The sequence below is a fragment of the Eubalaena glacialis genome, chromosome 2 (assembly GCF_028564815.1).
Source record: "Eubalaena glacialis isolate mEubGla1 chromosome 2, mEubGla1.1.hap2.+ XY, whole genome shotgun sequence".
NCBI classification, from domain to species: domain Eukaryota; kingdom Metazoa; phylum Chordata; class Mammalia; order Artiodactyla; family Balaenidae; genus Eubalaena; species Eubalaena glacialis.
In genome coordinates this window covers 185,326,190-185,339,590 of record NC_083717.1, presented here as the reverse complement: position 1 = coordinate 185,339,590, position 13,401 = coordinate 185,326,190, and the positions used below count along the sequence as shown (strand labels likewise).

The following is a 13,401-nucleotide window of genomic DNA, read 5'->3' as shown; positions in this document are numbered from 1 at the left end:
TCTTTTAAATCATATAGAAAATAAAAAGTGGAATTACAAACCAAAACCATAATAATACTAGCTTTGATACTTGTTCATATATTTACCTTTAGCAGAGATCTCTATTTCTTCTTACAGATTCTATTTACTTTCTGGTGTTCTTTCATTTTAACCAGAAGTACTGCCTTTAGCATTTCTCGTAGGAGAGGTCTAGTGGTAATGAACTCCCTCAGCTTTTGTTTATCCGGGAATGTCTTAATTTCTCCCTCACTTTTGAAGGACAGTTTTGCCTGATATAGTATTCTTGGTGGATAGTTTTTTCTTTCAGTACTTTGAATATATCAACTGGGTGGATATTTAACCTTTCTGAGCTTCCACTTCTGCCTACCTGAAATCAAAATAATCATATGTACTTTATTGTTGGTGAGGCAAAATTTTGGAAACTTGGTAGGTATTTGATAAATCATAGCAGGTTTAATTCATACTTTCGGTTGAGGAAATTGAGGCCCAGAGTCCTGACTTGCCCCAAGTCACACAGCCAATGTAGAAGAAGAAATTGGGGCTTGAGGGGGGGTCTTCCATGGGGTCTTCTGCCTACTGCTCACCATGCCCCACTGCCTCGGAGGCCCCACATCATCTAATGAGCATTTCTGATTTTCCAGGGCCTGGCCATCCTGAACAATGCTGTTCACCCTGTACATCTGTCTCCTCTGGCTGTCTACCAGTGGGCTCTGGACCATCCAGGCTAAGGACCCTGACACTGACATGAGCATGAGGAACCCTCACCGGCACTTGGCTCCAAACAACGTTGACTTTGCCTTTACCCTGTATAAGCACTTAGTGGCCTCAGCTCCGGGCAAGAATGTCTTCATCTCCCCTGTGAGCATCTCCACAGCCTTGGCTATGCTGTCCCTGGGCGCCAGAGGCTACACACGGGAGCAGCTTCTCCAAGGCCTGGGCTTCAACCTCACTGAGATGTCCGAAGCTGAGATCCACCAGGGCTTCCGGCATCTCCACCACCTCCTCAGGGAGTCAAACACCACCTTGGAAATGATCATGGGCAATGCCATGTTCCTTGACCACAGCCTGGAACTTCTGGAGTCATTCTCAGCAGACACCAAGCACTACTATGAGTTGGAGGCCTTGACTGCAGATTTCCAGGACTGGGCAGGAGCCAGCAGACAAATCAACGAGTATATCAAAAATAAGACGCAAGGGAAAATCGTGGACTTGTTCTCGGAGCAAGATAGCTCAGCCATGCTCATCCTGGTCAACTACATCTTCTTTAAAGGTACCCCTCACCCATCCCATTCTGACAAGGCCCCATCTACTATTGCCAAGGATAGTAAAAGCCATCAAAACTAAGGGCGTACTCTTGATACTATTAGAAAGGTGAAATTATATCATCCTTACCAAGGATCAAAATGACACCCCGTAGAGCAACTTGCCCGAGCTCTTGCAGTTTGTTTCAAGGCCCAAACATGTAGCCATGAACAGTCTGGCTGCCTAGTGGTCTACAAATATTGGCCAAGTTCTGGCTGTGAGTCAGGCACTTGGTCAGAGGCTGGAAATAGAGCCTAGAACCAGACAGACACAGCCACCACCCTCAGGAACTTCCAGATGGCCCCTAAGCCTTCCTGCATGCACTTCCCAAGCCAGCTCCAGCCAAGACCCCTCTCAGCCAAACCACAGCCCCACCTCACCAGTTCGGAGCAAAGTTTTCCAAAATGCCTGTCCATAAAAATCACCACGGAGACCTGTTAAAATTACAGATTCCAGAGCCCACACCAGATCTACTAGAGCAAAACTGATGCAAGAATGTCCTAGAATGTGTATTTTTAACAAGGCCCCCTTCCCCAATCGTTTGGACGAGCAGGTAATTTGGGGATATATTATCCTCGAGAATGAAATCTACAGTCCTTAGTCTACAGCAGTGGTCCTCAACCCGGGGTGATTCCCACCCCCATCCACCCTCGGGGACATTTGGCAATGTCTAGAGACACTGAGTTGTAACAACTGGGGGTGGGGTGGGGTGTGCCACTGGCATCTTGTGGGTAGAGGCCAAGGAGAATGCTCAACGTCCTACAATGCACACAACAGCCCCCCCACAGTGATATCTGCCTGCAAATGGCTAGAGTCCCAAGGTTGAGAAATCACCTGCTTCTTCTGCCTTCTCCAGACTCAGGTCTCAACATTTTCCCCTATACAAGTTCCCAATACACAGCAGACACACACACACACACACACAATATCCAATCACACCAAATTCCTTTCATGTCTTTGAGCATGACTATCCCCATGGAAGTCTGTATTAGTTCCCTATTGCCACTGTAACAAATTGCCACAAACTTGGTGGCTTAAAACAGCACCAATTTATTACCTTACAATTCTGGAGGTCAAAAGTCCAAAATGGGCCACTCTGGGTTAAAGTCAAGGTGACGCCAGGGTGTGTTCCTTCTGGAGGCTCTAGGGGAGGATCTGTTCCCTGCCTTTTCCAGCCTGTAGAAGCTACCTGCATTCCTTGGCTTGAGGCCCCCTTCCCTCTTCAGAGCTAGTAATCGCATTGCTTTGACCTCTACTTCCATCACGTCTCCTTTCTGACTCTGACCCTCCTGCCATCCTCTTCTACTTTTAAGGATGCTTGTGATTACAGTGGGCCCACCTGGATAATCCAGAAAATTCTCCTTAACTCAAAGGCAGTTGATTAGCAGCCTTAATTTCCTCTTGCCACATAACATAACATATTCACAGGTTGCAAGGATTAGGACATCCTTGGGGCGGGGGGGGGGGGGCATTCTGCCTGACACAAGGCCCATGCCCATTCTGTCCCCTGAGCCCTCCCTCAACTTGTCTGACTGCCTAAAACTTCTACCCACCCTTTAAATCTTGGCTCAAAAGTCACCACCTCCGTGAAGCCTCCCCTGATTCTCTCCAGCAAATCTTTGTCTCTCATACGCATCCTCTGCAGTTTGCCCACACCCAATTTTAATAAGCATCTTGTTAGAACGTGTAAACCTGGACCCAAGTGGTTCAGTTTCAATTAAGTAGTCATATACAAAGAAGTGCAGGTAAAACAGCAAAAAAAAAAAGTATAATATTTAATGTGTCTCTCAACAACATAAAGATTATCCCATATGCCCATTTCTCTCCTCCCCAGCTCTCACTCAGGGCCCCCCATTAGCCAACTGAACCCCTTCCCTCCCCCAGATCTTTATTACCTGGACAGACTTAGCATCTTGGTGAGCCGTCCTCCTGCCTCTTGGTCTTTCTCTGTCTATTCTCCAGCACAAGTCTGGGAACCCACCTGGCAAAGGCCTCCCTTCTTGGATGGTAGTGAGGGTGAGAGACTGACCAGCAAAGGCAGCATTTTCTTTTTTCTCCCGCTTTACTGAGATATAAATGACTTATCATGTAAGCTTAAGGTATACAATGGGATGATTTGATATATATGTATATGTATGGTGAGATGATTACCCAGATAAGGTTAGTTAACACGTCCATCACCTCACAGTTACCTTTGTGTGTTGGGGCCGGGGGGTGAGGATTTTTAATATCTGCTCTCTCAGCAACTTTTAGGTATATGATACAGTATTATTAACTGTAGTACCATGCTGTGCATTAGATTCCCCAGAACTTATTCATCTTATAACTGGAAGTTTGTACCTTTGACCACCTTTACCCATTTCTCTGAAACTCCTACCCCATCATTCTTTTCTCTGTTTCTATAAATTCTGTATTTTTAGATTCCATATGTAAGTGAGGGCATACAGTATTTGTCTTTCTCTGTCTGCCTTATTTCATGTAGCATAATGCCCTCAAGGTTCATCCATGTTGCTGCAAATGGTAGGATTCTCTTCTTTTTATGGCTGAGTAATATTCCAGTTGGGGTGTGTGTGTGTGTGTGTGTGTGTGTGTGTGTTTGTGTATACACACACTTTTCTTTATCCATTCATCTATTGATGGACACTTAGATTGTTTCCACATCTTGGCTATTGTGAATAATGCTGCAATGAACATGGGAGTGCAGATATCTCTTCAGTATAGTGGGTTCACTTCCTTCTGATATATACCTAGTAGTGGAATTGCTGGAGCATATGGCAGTTCTATTTTTAATTTTTTGAGGAACCTCCATACTGTTCTCCATAATGGCCGCACCAATTTACATTCCCACCAACAGAGCACAAGGATTCCCTTTTCTTCACATCCTTGCTGGCACTTGTTTTCTCTTTTCTTTTTGATAATAGCCATTCTGATAGGTGTGAAGCGATATTGTGGTTTTAATTCGCATTTCCTTGATGATTCGTGATTTTGAGCACCTTTTCTTGTACTTGTTGGCCATTTGTATATCTTCTTTGGAAAAAAAATCTATTCAAGTCCTCTGCCCATTTTTTAATTTGATTATTTGGGGCTTTTTTTTTTTTTGCTATTGAGGTTGTATGAGTTCCTTATATATTTTTGGATATTACCCCCTTATCAAATGTATGTTTTGCAAATAGTTTCTTCCATTCCATAGGTTGCCTTTTTACTTTATTGATTGTATCCTTTGCTGTGCAGAAGCTTTTTAGTTTGATGTGATCCCACTTGTTTATTTTTCCCTCTGTTGCTTATGCCTTTGGTGTCATATTCAAAAAGAAAAATCATAGCTAAGACTAATATCAAAGAGTTCCTTTTTCCCTACATTTTCCTCTAGGAGTTTTATGGTTTCAGGTCTTATGCTTAAGTCTTTCACATATTTCAAGTTAGTTTTTATGAATGATGTAAGATAGGGGTCCAGTTTCATTCTTTTGCATGTGAATATCCAGTTTTCTCAGCACCATTTATTGAAGAGATTATCTTTTCCCCACTCAGTATTCTTGGTTTCCCTGTCATATCTTAGTTGACTATATACGGGAGGAGTTATATCTAGGCTTTCAATTCTGTTCCATTGGTCTATGTGTCTGTCCTTATGCCTGTACCATACTGTTTGATTACTATAGCTTTATAATACAGTTTGAAATCAGGAGGTGTGATGCCTCCAGCTATGTTCTTTCTCAAGATGGCTTTGGCTATTTAAGATCTTCTGTGGTCCCACACAAAAGGCAGTATTCTTTACACCTGACCCTGGGGGGCCAAGGACTCAGGGAATGTTTGCCCGGAAATGTTTCTGGATGCTCCCATGAATTCTCCAGGCCATCTCTCCCACTAGACTATTCACTCTTATGCATGGCATCCTCATCTCTTTGGGAGGTCCAGTGCATTTGCATAGTGCTTGGCAAATGGAAGTAACTCCAAAGTAGTTGCATAGAGGTTCTGGTCACACAGCCTGGGGAGAAGAGCACAGAAAACCCAGAGAGAGAGAGGGCCCTCCTGAGCCTGCGAGGAGCCTGAGCGGGGGCTGGCAGGACAAGGGCTGGCAGGGTATCATTTGGCGCACGGCTTTGCTCTCACAGTTTCTAAGCATTCTCATGACCACAGTGGGGCTGAGTTGATGGGAAACAGTAGCTCCTGGTAATAAAATCTGAGAGGATTTGAACATTTGAATGCAGGAACAGACATTGACAGGAGTGTGGGCTGCCTGTTTGTACACAGATTTTCTGTGATCAGGCAAAGCTAATTAACAAGCCCTGTTTAAGCTGAGAGATACTCTGAAATGTTTCCAGCACACCAGGATAATAAATAGAAATGAAGAATGGTGTGGCTCTCATCACTAAACTTAGGACATGTACAGTGTCCCTGGCATGTTCCTTACTCAGTGGACTGTCTTGACATCTCTTTTTTTGGAGAACATTAGAAATACTGTTAAAAGATTTTCCAGGGACTCATCCTTGCTCTCTCCAATTTCCCTTCATAAATTCTTAGGTTTCTCTACCGTAAGTTCTCCTAACTCAAGAATTTTCAACAAAAAAAATCCCTTAAAGTAGAGGTTAGATCCCCTTCTGTATTTGGTTTTCTGCCAAACTGGATATATGTTATACTTGCTTCTAGAAAAGAAATACTCAGTAAAAAGCACAAAGCAAACTTCTAAGGATGAAAAACCTAGCACTGAAAAATATTTTATCTACATTTTTTGGTTGTGAGTTGGACAAGTTAGTCACAAAGCACTCCCCTCTTCAATTCTGAGGACCCCAGACTTCCTTTAGAAGATGGTTTGAGAACCCGCAAATTATCTCACGTGCTGTGAGACAGCCTCAGTCATTAGGGATGGACCAGGCACAGCCCCTGGGTCTCCAGGCGCCACATCCATTGCTCTTTTCCCTACATCCTCCGGCCACTGCCCATGGTCACCCTTAGTAACCCTTCCAGGGGGTTGAGGCTGGCTCAGAACCAAGAGTTCTGGCTTCGTGGTCCAGAGATCCCACAGGCAGAGGGATAGAGAAATGTCTGCTTGTGGCTATGCTCTGGCCACCCTCAGGCAGCCTCAGTTGGGAAACAGTGACCCCACAGGGGCTTCTGGGCCGGAGGTCAAGGGCAGCCAGGACACTCGGGACCTGCTGGACTCAGGGTCCTCAGTCATCTCCAGACCTGGGGAGACCTAACCTAGAGCAGATGAGGCCCTGGTGAGACTCAATCCATGTCTAAATATCCAAAAATCTATCACCTATAAGAGGACTCCGGAATAAACTCAAGGGCCAAAGAGGCTCAGTCGGCAGGCATTACAATCAGGCAGGGTTTGGCTTCATCTAAGGAGCAGTTTCCTTCCCTTCAGCGTTGACCAGTAGTGGAAAGTCCCATCTGTTAGGTAGTGAGTTCCCCATCACAAGGGGAACAAACGTTGCATAATGACATCATGGAACGTGGTGGAGTGGAGTCGAGTCTAGCTGTGGTGGGAATCTGCAACCTTGAAGGACTCATCTCGCCCTGATTCTGCCTCTGGGAAATGTACTGTGGCCCTCAGGGCCACTCGGGAGGCGAGGAGCCTCCTGCAAGAAAGTGGGTACATTTGACTGGGCGGCCAAACTGCCTGCTGGGCTTCTGTCGCCACACATCAGGGGGTGGGGATGCAATGGATGCTCTGTTCCCCAGCACCACCTCCAAAGCCCTCCAGTCCAGAAGCCACTCCAGGGCGGGGGCAACAAGGCCAAGCCCGGTTTACTGAATCCTACTCCCAAATCCTAGGGCCAGCATTCTCTGTTCTCTCCCTCTTTCCATTTTTAGAAGTCAGTCTCAGACATCGTGCTAATCCTCAAGCCTTCCCAAAGGGTGGAGGATGGAACAGGCTTTAAACCTCTGGGAATTTCATATCTTAGCGAATTCCAGCAGCTCTGGTGGGGACCTTCCAGGTTGAGGGAGGCCACCGTGTAACTTGCTTGGCGGTCACCCCTGGCCCTCTGCTGCCACCCAAGTTGCGTTTTCCTCCTGCTCTCACAGGTCTGTCTCCTCCCCTCCCCCTCCCCCCTCTTCCCAGGCACGTGGGCACACTCCTTCAACCCGGAAAGCACCAGGGAAGATAACTTCTACGTGAATGAGACGACCACGGTGAAGGTGCCCATGATGTTCCAGTCGAGCACCATCAAGTACCTGAACGACTCGGTGCTCCCCTGCCAGCTGGTACAGCTGGACTACACGGGCAACGAGACCGTCTTCTTTGTCCTCCCAGTCAAGGGGAAGATGGACACGGTCATTGCCATGCTGAGCCGGGACACCATTCAGAGGTGGTCCAAGTCCCTGACCAACAGGTACGCCCTCCAGCCAGCTGTGTTGATTTCTGCAGTTGGACGTGTTCCCAGAAAGTGGGGCAAGTGGAAAAGGGGTGCACCTGGCCATCTTTCCTCCCCCCAGACTCGCCTTCCAGGGCTCATTATTTTCCTGTCTGCTGGGTTCTCTGATCTAGAGGTCACACTTATTTATCTTTCTGTCGATTAACACTGAGCTATTGATACTCTGGGGCATTCCACAAAGTGAGGTCCTCCTTCCCCAGCAGGTTGATAGCCACCCTCTGTATTATCACATCTTTCATCTTTTTCTTAAACTGAATTCACCCATCACCCAGCCCTCATTGATCCATTTTATTATCTTGCTTACCTGAGACCAAGCACCACTAAAGATTCCTGGGAGACCATAAAAAGATATAATGAAAATGACCACTGTAATGACCCTGGAACCAACGCAAAGCCTACAAATGGTTAAGTCACTCAGGGACTCTAATGTTTCTTCCATCAATCAATCAGTAAATAAGTAAGAAAGTAAGGACATAAGTACGTAATAAACTCATTTTCCCAGGAACCTCTGAGCTAGAGGGAAATCAAAATTATAGTCAAGCTTGTGTCCAGCTCTGATCCTCACATTGGAGGAGGGGGCAGGTGTTCTCGAGAAGATGGTCCTCACTCTTGGGAGATTAGAGTTCTGTCTGTGAAGGAGCCAACCAACATGGGAGCTGGGTGGCGGGGTGCAGACTCACAGGGAAGAGGGCTGTAGGGGAAGGAGCCGGCACTTGGATCTAGCGTCGCTCAGGAAGCCTCGTGGGCCAGGCACCATGTCATTCATTCATTCATTCATTCATTCATTCAATATATATATGGAAGCAATTGCTATGTACCATGCCCTAGGCTAAGCAGAAGGGATGCACTCTAGAGCAGAAAACGGATTCGGGTGGAATTAATAGCGGTACAATGTCATAAGCTCTGTCAGAGCAAGACAGGGAAGGAGATGCATAATGTGTACAATTTGAGGGAGGGTGGGACGCCGGACTCTCACCCAGGGGAATGGAGAAGGGGCTGCAGAGCAGATCGCTTTCACTTTGAACTGTGCCTTAAGCCTGAGTAGAAGTTCAGTCAGTGGCAACCTCCCCGAGAGTATGCATGGAAGAGGAAATGGCACCAGTCAAGTCAGGGAGGCCATCTGCCAGCTTTTCAGGTCAACCGTCCCACTCCGCCTCACTCCCACCCCTCGAAGGGAACCTGTAATTCAGATACAGTGCCACCAGGTAGTGACAATGCACCGTGATTCAAATTCTGAACCCCAGTGTGTTGAAAATAAGGCGAAGGACACCCCTTCTCTTTACTCCAAAAATAATCCCTTCACTAAAATACTTAAACAACATTAGTCAGTAACAGGTACCATTTTCTTCTAGACTTTTTAAAAAAACATTCAAGGTAAAACTTTGCACCTTTAGATTTTTTTTAAAAACATTCAAGGTAAAATTTTGCACCTAAATACTTAAACAACATTAGTCAGTAACACATACCATTTTCTTCTAGATTTTTTAAAAAAAATTCAAGGTAAAACTTTGCACCTTTAGACATCATGAGTTCTCTCCTTCATCCCAACGCTGTGGCCTACGGCTCCTCACCTGCACGCCTGCGCGGCCCCTTCTCCCTCCTCACCCCTCCCAGCGCCACCACGCCCTTCCCCACCAGGCTCTCCAGTGCATCCGAGCTCAGCATCCTTCGGGGCCCAGATGACACCCCACCTCCCGCCGGCAGCCTCTGGGTCCCACTCACGGGGCGCTCTCGCGAGAGCCTTCCTCCCAGCCCCCTTGCTCCGCTGTCACCTAGTTGCTGCCCGCGCAGGTCGTGGGGCAGCTCTCCGAGCTGGGGCCGTGGGGCTCCAAGTTAACTAGTCCTGGTTTCTTCACGGTCCTGCTGCTTCCCAGCGGTGTGACTTTGGGGAAATTCCTCAGCTTTTTTTGAGTTTCAGTCTCTCAATCTGGAAGTTAAAGATGTTGACTCCAAGGCTGTGTGTGCCTGCGCGGATTAGACGAGATAAAGGAGGTCAGGAAGGTCAGCCAAATGCTGGGTATGGGTCGGCCTCCCTTACCTTCTGTTGCCATTTCCCATCTAGAGAAGTCACACGTCCCACTGGCCTTGGATTCCTCCTCACTTCCCCCGGGTTGCCAGCCTCCAGACCTCCCCAGAGCAGCTTGTGCTCAAGTGCAGAGGTCTCATGCCTTCCCTCCAACCCTCTGGAGAGCCGGTGCCCTATCACTGACTTCAGGGTTCAGGCATCTTCTCTCTCCCTTGCTGTATAGATGAGGACTAGCACAGAGAAGGACAGGACTTGGCTAAAGCCACACAGCATTAGCGGCATGGCTAGGGCCAGGACCCCTGCTCCCAGCCGCATTCCCTCCACTCCTCCACTTCTGCCAGGGGGTGCTTGGGGGACCACAGGACTTCTTGTTTTTTCTTTTTTTTAATTGAAGTATAATTGATTTACAATACTGTGTTAGTTTCAGGTGTACAGCAAAGTGATTCTGTTATATATATATCCTTTTTTTCATTCTTTTCCATTATAGGTTATTACAAGATAATGAATATAGCTCTCTGTGCTTGTTCCCCATAAATCCTTGTTGTTTATCTATTTTATATATGGTAGTGTGTATCTGTTAATCCCATACTCCTACTTGATCCCTCCCGCCTCTTCCCTTTGGTAGCTATGTTTGTTTTCTATGTCTATGTGTCTCTTTCTGTCTTGTAAATGAGTTCATTTGTATTATTTTTTAGATTCTACATATAAGTGATATCATATAACATTTGTCTTTCGCTGTCTGACTTAATGCACTTAGTATGATATTCTCTAGGTCCAAGCATATTGCTGCAAATGGCATGGCTGAGTAATATTCCATTGTGTGTATATATATATATATATATACCACATCTTCTTTATCCATTCATCTGTTGATGGATACTTAGGTTGCTTCCATGTCTTGGCTATTGTAAATAGTGCTGCTGTGAACATTGGGGTGCATGTATCTTTTTTGAATTAGAGTTTTCATCTTTTCTGGATATATGCCCAGGAGTGGGATTGCTGGATCATACAGTAACTCTATTTTTAGTTTTTTAAGGAACCTCCATACTGTTTTCCATAGTGGCTGCACCAGTTTACATTCCCACCAACAGTGTAGGAGGGTTCCCTTTTCTCCACACCCTCTCCAGCATTTATTATTTGTAGACTTTTTAGTGATGGCCATTCTGACTGGTGTAAGGTGATGCCTCATTGTAGTTTTGACTTGCATTTCTCTAATAATTAGTGATGTTGAGCATCTTTTCACGTGCCTCTTGGCCATTTGTATGTCTTCTTTGGAGAAATGTCTATTTAGGTCTTCTCCCCATTTTTTGATTGGGTCGTTTAGTTTTTTGATATTGAGTTGTTTGACCTGTTTGTATATTTTGGAAATTAAGCCCTTGTCGGTAGCATCATTTGCAAATATTTTCTCCAGTCCATAGGTTGTCTTTTTGTTTTGTTTATGGTTTTAAACACTGTGCAAAAGCTTATAAGTTTGATTCAGTTCCATTTGTTTATTTTTGCTTTTATTTCTTTTGCCCACAAGGACTTCTTTAGGTATTCTTTGCTTCAGTGTCTGGTAGTTTAGCTGGATCAGGTGGAATCAGCTCAAAGAAAGAGCTGAGAAGAAAGGACTTTGCAATCCAGAGGCCCGGCGAGGAAGATGCATGTGTGATGGAGGGAGAGGCAGATCCTGCTTCTTGTTCTGTTCCTTCCCTGTCCCGAAAGAGCAGGTCTGGCTGGGAGGCAGGGTCTGGAGGGATCACAGGGGAAACAGGAATCTGGCTGGCCGGGCCCAGCCCTGGGCAAGTCTAACCCCATCTGCTTACCCCAAGCAGCCTGGTGGACCTGTACATCCCGAAGATCTCCATCTCCGGAGGCTACGACCTTGGGGGCATCATGGGGGACATGGGCATTGCAGACTTGCTCAATAACCGGACACATTTCTCAGGCATCACCCAAGAGGCCCTGCCAAAGGTGTCAAAGGTAGGGGTCTCTAGAGCCCGTCCTTCTTTTCCCCTCAAATTCACAATACAAATAATAATAAGCAACATGGAACCCATTCATGAATAGGCTTCTAGGCCCCAGGCTGAGAGGTCTTGTCCAAGCCCCTAGTTTTACAACAGGCTAAATGGAAGCTCAGCAAGAACTTGATGTCCCCAAGGTCACACAGGAAGCTAGTGACAAGGGAGCACCACAGCTCAGGCGTCCACCATTCTGCCAGGCCACACAGAGGGGCCACTGTGGAAGACAAAGTCATCATGGCAGGACTGTGAGGAGCCCCCAGGAAAAAGGAAACGTCGCGTGAGATCACACTGAATGTTCTATCCAATGATGTTCTTTATCTCCATCCTTCAGCTCTATGTTCTGTTATTCATTCATTCAGAAAATATTTACTGAACATGTTCTATGTGCCCCACACTGTGCTAGACACTGGGTATGCCTCAGACGTGGCCCTGCCCTCACAGGATCTTACAGTCCTGTGGGTGACAAAACACAAGAGGGAACAGGAGAAAGCTGTGGTGGCAGCAGCCCCCTCCCTCGTGCACACAGACTTTGACCATCGTGATGTCGGCACACAGTATGTGCTCAATAAAAAGCCTGTGTGTGTGAAGAACTCAGTCAAATAGCTACCTCCTTACGAGGTGGGTGTTACCCTAGTTTCTCAGGTCACAGAGCTAGTAAATAGCCTGACATTTGACTCAAAACCTCATATTCCCAAAACACACTGCAGGGGTTCCTAGCCCGGCTGAGCTTCTCCGTAGCCTATTTACAGAGCACTCTGAGCCTCTGATTCCCTGCTGCTCCATCAGTGAGAGTCCTGTCCCATAGGGGTTGTTATTTAATCAGCCAGTTCTGATCTTTCCAAGGCTTTTGATGCAAACTACTCAAGCATTTTACTGACTTGAGAATATCTTCTAATTTTGATCATAACAAAGGATGTTTCAGCAGGCAAAGATGACCCTTTTCCCTACAGAGTGGGCACAAGCATTTTGCATAAATTGAACCCTCTCAATTACTGGCAGAGTGGAGAGGGAGCGAGGTGTCCCCCCACCAGCCCAGGACCCGGTAAGGGGAGCCCGATATGGATGCCGAAGTCCAGTTTCAGCCCCAAGTCCCTTGCTCTCCATGGGTCGGCTCCAGCTGCCCACTCTCTAGGGAGGAAGTCTAAGTGTGGCCTGGGTTCCGGAGGTGGACAGACCCCAGCGCTAGTCCTGGGGCTGCCACGTAGACGAGGAGCCAGCAAGTGACCTTCTCTGAGCCTCAGCTTCGCCATCCAGAAAACTGAGGGTGGGAGGAGTCGAAGCGAAGAGGCTCGGAAAGCTCCGCCCACGCAGCAGGTGCTCACCCTCCACGCTCTGTCCGTTCCCACCAGGTGGTCCATAAGGCCACGCTGCAGCTGGATGAGAGGGGCGTGGAGGCAGCCGCCCGCACCCAGGTCCACCGGAACTCGGCGCCCGAGCCTCTCACAATCCGCTTCGACCGGCCCTTCGTTGTCATGATCTTCGACGACTTCACGTGGAGCAGCCTCTTCCTGGGCAAGGTTGTGAATCCGACCTAAGGGGACGCCCCCAGGAGCCACAGCGCGTCTGACTCGGGCACCAGGGACCCCACAGAAAGGAGTGAGAGGTTCACCTCTTGTAATAAATAACTGTCGTTGCGACTGGTGACAAGTGTGGTTGAAGGAGAAGAGTGGGACGATTGATAAAACTTGAATAACAT

General features: G+C 47.0%; 1 protein-coding gene across 1 annotated transcript; it reads left to right on the top strand.

The window, feature by feature from the left end:
• Positions 1 to 660: 660 nt before the first annotated feature.
• SERPINA6 (serpin family A member 6) lies at positions 661 to 13,240 on the top strand. The gene is made up of 4 exons (XM_061182844.1): positions 661 to 1,270; positions 7,364 to 7,634; positions 11,517 to 11,664; positions 13,055 to 13,240. The coding sequence occupies exons 1-4, from the start codon at positions 661 to 663 to the stop codon at positions 13,238 to 13,240; spliced, it is 1,215 nt and encodes a 404-aa protein (XP_061038827.1).
• Positions 13,241 to 13,401: the final 161 nt, after the last annotated feature.

What these genes read in the sequence shown, in the direction of transcription:
- SERPINA6 (XM_061182844.1), top strand. Translation starts at nt 661, where the DNA reads ATGCTGTTCACCCTGTACATCTGTCTCCTCTGGCTGTCTACCAGTGGG. An exon ending in CAACTACATCTTCTTTAAAG is followed by an intron (nt 1,271 to 7,363) that starts GTACCCCTCACC and finishes CCCTCTTCCCAG; the next exon opens with GCACGTGGGCACACTCCTTC. An exon ending in TCCAAGTCCCTGACCAACAG is followed by an intron (nt 7,635 to 11,516) that starts GTACGCCCTCCA and finishes TACCCCAAGCAG; the next exon opens with CCTGGTGGACCTGTACATCC.